The sequence below is a fragment of the Corvus brachyrhynchos genome, unplaced genomic scaffold (genome assembly GCF_000691975.1).
Source record: "Corvus brachyrhynchos isolate BGI_N302 unplaced genomic scaffold, ASM69197v1 scaffold115, whole genome shotgun sequence".
NCBI classification, from domain to species: domain Eukaryota; kingdom Metazoa; phylum Chordata; class Aves; order Passeriformes; family Corvidae; genus Corvus; species Corvus brachyrhynchos.
Genome location: NW_008239553.1, coordinates 21541781 through 21548235, shown reverse-complemented (window position 1 = coordinate 21548235; position 6455 = coordinate 21541781). Strand labels below are relative to the sequence as shown.

Sequence of the window (6455 nt, the reverse complement as noted above, 5' to 3'; positions counted from 1 at the left end):
GGAAAGAAAACCCTTCAGCTGTAAACTGAAGTCCTACAGAATCTAGGTAGTCTTATCCAGTGTTTTAACATGAAGGGATTTCTTAGGGTTTTTCATGAGCAGGCTAAACAAACATTTAATAGAAGTAGCACCAATATACTGATCCATGGTTAGGACTGTCTTTCTTGCAAGTTTATGTTCTTTTTCCTTTAAATATAAATAGGCAAAGACTAGATTCAGACAATTCTGCAGAAGTAGATCTGTCACTTAGTGCAGTATGCAGTGACCTCAAGTATCAAGTGATAAGCCACTTCTCTAGCAATTACAAGATGTAAATTATTGTAATTTTTATTTTGTTCTTTTAGCAGAGCTATTCATTGGCTGAACTTGATGAAAAGATCAATGCTATAAAACAGGCATTACTGAGGAAAACAAAAGAAAGCAAGTCCAAGGAGTCTGAGCAACTTCTTCGATAAAAGTGTTTTCAGAATCCTCATCATGCTTTACACATGCCTAAACCATAGACCTGCGTAGTGTTCATCAGAGATGACTAGCAATGAAAACAAAGCATACATATATGCTCCTTTTGGATGATCTTGAAAGCTTTCTTTCTGAGTAACTTGTTTAAAAGCAGCCTTATTAATGAAATACTTACTTTAAAATGAAGAACTTTTCAGGAATGTCATTCTAATAATCCATTCCCTTCTGTTATAAAGGAGGACTGCAGCATTGTTTGTATGTCAAAGGTCTTAACCTGCACACAAAACTGCATCTCGTGTAATTCTTGGTGACTAAGTATTCCAAAGGACTATCTTTTGAATACTGTTCATGTAAGTAGTTTGCATAGACTTGTGAAATTAAATACTTCCTCAGAAATAAACTGACATGCAGAAAAAAATTACCAAAACCTTACAGAATGCATGCTTACCTGTGGGGTTTTTTCTGTGTTTGTCACTCTTTTCACAGCTGTTAGAAATGCAGCAAATTGCACTTCTGTGTGACAGGTGATTATGGAAATCCTGTATGTGTAAATATAAACAACCTTTCTTCACTTTCTCAGTGTCTTGTGGGAATTCACATTTCATAACCTGCTCAAAAACAATGTATTCTAAAAACCATCCCAGGGGAGATTTTGAGGAGCATGCCAGCAAGGCACCAATTTCCTTTCCATATGCATGCTTACATGACTTTTGAAGCATGGATGCCAGCTGTGTAGTTTAAATTAAAGTCAGACCTTTGGCCACACAGTGAAGTGAGATTGTGTTGTGACTTTTTGTTTGGTTTTGTTTGTTTGTTTTTTAATAAACTATTTTCTATTTATACAAGTTCTTTTATTTACTGTCTGTCATTATTTCAGTTTAGAAGAAAAGTAGCTGTTACAGAGGGAGTTTTAAATGCACTGCTCTGCTTACAGCAGTCATATTGTTGATGTCCCTGTATCAGTCTCTGTGACAGGTGTTATGAACAGTACTGACTGGACACAGCCTTTGAGTAATAGTAGACATTTTCTGTGAACTCATCTTTTTATCCAGAATAACATTTGTTATAACAACTGCAGCTAATGTTTCTCTGCAGGTGAACCAGCAGAGATGGGAGGTAAAGCTGCTTGAGGTCTTGTCCTGGCTCCCGGAAGGACAACAGTATGGTAGTTGCCTCTAAGGTGCTTTGTTGTCCTTCCAGGAAGAGATCTGAGTCCCTCAGATACAACAGGGGATACAAAGAGGGTTTTACCCTCTTCAACTAACTTCCACTGTCAGGACTGTTTCTGCAGAAAGATGAGCTCTCCAGTCCACCACAGCCCCATAATAAGGTGGATCCAGGATTGACCTCTTAACACCATCCTTTTTCCAGAACTACACATTCTGCTGTTCTTCCTCTGCATCTGAAACTCTCCAGTGCTTGCTAATCAGAGCAGCTGCAGTAGCTGTAGTCTGAAAGGTAACCAAAGATTAAGCAAAAGCAGAGGAACTGTCTGCTATCTTGTTGATGTGTCTCAACATCTAGACTATTGACTGAGGGAGGTAGGGGTGGGTAGTGAGGCTGAGAAATCCTCTCAAATGTCCACATGTTGAAGGTGAGGCAGACTTTAAATAAACAGCACGCTTGCTTGTGAGCTTAAATTTATGAAGGATCTGCTCTATGCTTATCATTTTAATGGCAGTGGATTTGCTCACAGACAGATACCATCTTACAAGAAAACCAGAAGAAAATTTTATCAAATTGCTTGCAAGTTAAAGAGCTCTGAACTTGCATGTTCATGCCTGTTGCTGTACAATAGATGTTTCTGCCATGATGCAGCCAGGTATAGGTGTCTCCACAAAAGCACTTACGTTTTGTCACAGGCAAACTTCAGAGAAATAGGCTGGCAGTCACACCCTTCCGTCCCTGAGGGAAATGCAGCAGATGGAAGCTTAGCAAGAGTCAGAGGAACCCTGAGCCTCTTGCCATCAGGCAGAAGGATGGGACCTAAAAGACAGGGGGAATTGGAAACAGGTCCCTGTTTGGGAAGCAGGATGCTGCTCTCCCAGCCTCTCTTGCCCTCTCAGGTGCGCTTGTGGAATAGGTGTGAAACTGGAACTCGATAATCAAGCAAATGATAGTGAAGGTGAAGGTCTACCCAGCGGTTTGCCCAGAGCAAGCCAGTCAACCAGACACATTCCAACTCCAGGTTTTAAGAAAGAAAGAAGGGTAGGTGTTGTAGTGATTTCCTTGTCAGAGAAACTGAGGGCCCTGTATGCTGACTGGATCCATCCCAAAGTCTGCTGCCTCCCTGGGGTTCAGGGAAGAGATGTTACTAGGACATGAGTAACATCTGATTATTACCTACTTCTGATTGACTGGGTTGTCAGTGATGAGGTAAAGTTCTAGGGCAATTAGAAACTGACTTCAGGGGGCTAAGACAACTGGTTGAAGGGATAGAAGCACAGGTGGTGTTTTCCTCAATCCCTTCAGTAACAGGGAAGAATAATAAAAGGAGTTCTAGCTGAGCGTTTGCTTTTCTAATTTTCACTGTAAATGACTTAATGGTATCCTTGTACTCACTCTTCCTGAGTTGCCTGCCCCTTCTTCCAAAGGATATAAACTCTCCTTTTTCCCCTGAGTACCAGCAAAAGCTCCCTGTTTACCCTGTGTTGTGGGGTTTTTTCTGTGTTTGTCACTCTTTTCACAGCTGTTAGAAATGCAGCAAATTGCACTTCTGTGTGACAGGTGATTATGGAAATCCTGTATGTGTAAATATAAACAACCTTTCTTCACTTTCTCAGTGTCTTGTGGGAATTCACATTTCATAACCTGCTCAAAAACAATGTATTCTAAAAACCATCCCAGGAGAGATTTTGAGGAGCATGCCAGCAAGGCACCAATTTCCTTTCCATATGCATGCTTACATGACTTTTGAAGCATGGATGCCAGCTGTGTAGTTTAAATTAAAGTCAGACCTTTGGCCACACAGTGAAGTGAGATTGTGTTGTGACTTTTTGTTTGGTTTTGTTTGTTTGTTTTTTAATAAACTATTTTCTATTTATACAAGTTCTTTTATTTACTGTCTGTCATTATTTCAGTTTAGAAGAAAAGTAGCTGTTACAGAGGGAGTTTTAAATGCACTGCTCTGCTTACAGCAGTCATATTGTTGATGTCCCTGTATCAGTCTCTGTGACAGGTGTTATGAACAGTACTGACTGGACACAGCCTTTGAGTAATAGTAGACATTTTCTGTGAACTCATCTTTTTACCCAGAATAACATTTGTTATAACAACTGCAGCTAATGTTTCTCTGCAGGTGAACCAGCAGAGATGGGAGGTAAAGCTGCTTGAGGTCTTGTCCTGGCTCCCGGAAGGACAACAGTATGGTAGTTGCCTCTAAGGTGCTTTGTTGTCCTTCCAGGAAGAGATCTGAGTGCCTCAGATACAACAGGGGATACAAAGAGGTACTGTTGCAGTTGAAGATGGTTGTGTGTGTGCCACATACCAGGACACTATCCAACAGAGAGAACTTTAGTTACATGAGGCGTTGCCATTGTTGAACATCCTAACAGTATGTTTTATAGGGGTATTTTGGTGAAGCAGTGCAGTGAGGTGCAACTTTTTTACTTCAAGTAGATGAACTTTACTCCTTTTTTCTTTTTTGGTCCTCTTGCTCAGAAGCCATAGCTCAAAAGAGTACAATGTGGGCATAGTTGCCATGCCACACACTTCAAGCAGTACTTGAAAGGGAGGCAGCTGTTACAGGGCCAGGAGGAATGGCCAAAGGGATTTCACTTTTATAAAGGAGTAGCCCCCACTCATGTGCATCATAATATGAGTACTGATGACACAGGGTGGCTAAGTCTACTGTATTTGCAGTAGACTTACTTTTACAGTATGTAGGTTTATTTGGAAAATTCTGGAGTGAAGCCCTAGAAAAAACTACTTGGCAGAGGCTAGGCCTGAAGTATTTGTCTAGTATTAAATTTCTTTGTTGGTGGTTTGCATTAGGACAAGCGCATATGTATATATACACAGGAAAAAAAGACTTCAATCCTCATCAGGGGTCAGTTTTTAAAAGAAATTGCAAACTGCTAATTTCCTCAAGAGATACTGGTTACAAAGGCTGCATTAGCTGCTTGAAAGTGGCTTTTTCTGTAGTGAATTGCTGGCTACTTGAAAGATCTCTTGCTTTGGAACTCTCCTCCTCTTTCTTAAGATGGCAATAAGATGGCAGTTAAGAGTTAAAAGCATAAAGAATAGCTAAGGAAATGACAGCTGTACTCTGGATGGTAATTTATTAACCCTACATAATCTATCAAATACATGCAACAGAAAAACTTGATAAATGTCATGGTGTTCATCTTGCTTTGTCATTCTTTGGTTTCAAGTTCTTACTTTCTTGAATGCTTAATGCCAATGTGCCTGTACTGTAAAAATTCAGGGGGAAGATATTCTCTGCTCTGAGCTGAATGTTAAACATATTTGCATATTTCAGAGGTCTGCCAAGCTGTTGGAAGTTTCCCTTCCTCTGCTGTATGACTTTATGCCAAGAGGCGTAGGGAAACAGGATGCTCTTCTGTGCAGTCCTTCCCTTGCCTTTTGTCTCCTTGGGTTTTACCCTCTTCAACTAACTTCCACTGTCAGGACTGTTTCTGCAGAAAGATGAGCTCTCCAGTCCACCACAGCCCCATAATAAGGTGGATCCAGGATTGACCTCTAACACCATCCCTTTTTCCAGAACTACACATTCTGCTGTTCTTCCTCTGCATCTGAAACTCTCCAGTGCTTGCTAATCAGAGCAGCTGCAGTAGCTGTAGTCTGAAAGGTAACCAAAGATTAAGCAAAAGCAGAGGAACTGTCTGCTATCTTGTTGATGTGTCTCAACATCTAGACTATTGACTGAGGGAGGTAGGGGTGGGTAGTTTCCTTGTCAGAGAAACTGAGGGCCCTGTATGCTGACTGGATCCATCCCAAAGTCTGCTGCCTCCCTGGGGTTCAGGGAAGAGATGTTACTAGGACATGAGTAACATCTGATTATTACCTACTTCTGATTGACTGGGTTGTCAGTGATGAGGTAAAGTTCTAGGGCAATTAGAAACTGACTTCAGGGGGCTAAGACAACTGGTTGAAGGGATAGAAGCACAGGTGGTGTTTTCCTCAATCCCTTCAGTAACAGGGAAGAATAATAAAAGGAGTTCTAGCTGAGCGTTTGCTTTTCTAATTTTCACTGTAAATGACTTAATGGTATCCTTGTACTCACTCTTCCTGAGTTGCCTGCCCCTTCTTCCAAAGGATATAAACTCTCCTTTTTCCCCTGAGTACCAGCAAAAGCTCCCTGTTTACCCTGTGTGGTAGTCTTCCCTGCTGGCTTGCCTGTGAACACATAGGGACAGCCTGCTCCTGCGCCTTTCAGATTTCCGTCTTAAAGTACGCCAGCCTTTAAGCCACATGTTGATCAGGTGGGTTCTCCTGTTCCTTTTATCATTCTTCACTGTTACCACCCAGATTTGGCTTACACAATATTAATTCTGTATAGGAGATTTTCCCATTTGGGAAATCTTGCACTGAACGTAACTGCAACTGATTGCAGGATGATGTATCACAAGATTCAGATGAAATTCTGCAAACCTTTCCCTCACATGCTCAATTAAAATTCGCAGTAATTAGGAATTGCATTGCTTAATTAACTTACCCAGAACAGGGTTATCATTGTTCTAGTGTACAGCTATTCCTCACTATCAAAAACTGCAACCTTACTGTGCTGTAAACTCACTGGAAAAGAGAGATTGACCATGGTATGTCCTGCTGGAGCGAGATTGCAAAGCATTCCAGGCTGCCAAGGCGCTTATCTGAGCTGCATCTCTTCTGCCCTGGTGTTTTCAAGTTGCATGCTTTGAAGGAAAGGCTAAAAATCCCTGTCACCAACCAAGAACAGAAAGGATAGCTTTGTTTCCAGTGCAAGAACTCAAGACAGACTTTAATCCTAGCTTCAATATATAAAATTCACATAT

The 6455-nt window shown here is 41.1% G+C and overlaps 1 protein-coding gene across 1 annotated transcript in view; it reads left to right on the top strand.

Annotated features, from left to right (window-relative positions):
- MBIP (MAP3K12 binding inhibitory protein 1) overlaps positions 1 to 1304 on the top strand; it is a gene marked incomplete at its 5' end in the record, with an annotated part of 11659 nt that extends 10355 nt beyond the window's left edge. Inside the window, one exon of the mRNA XM_017741642.1 lies at positions 345 to 1304. Coding sequence (XP_017597131.1) covers positions 345 to 455 — 111 coding nt within the window. The remainder of the gene's footprint in view (positions 1 to 344) is intronic.
- Between the last annotated feature and the right edge of the window lie 5151 nt (positions 1305 to 6455).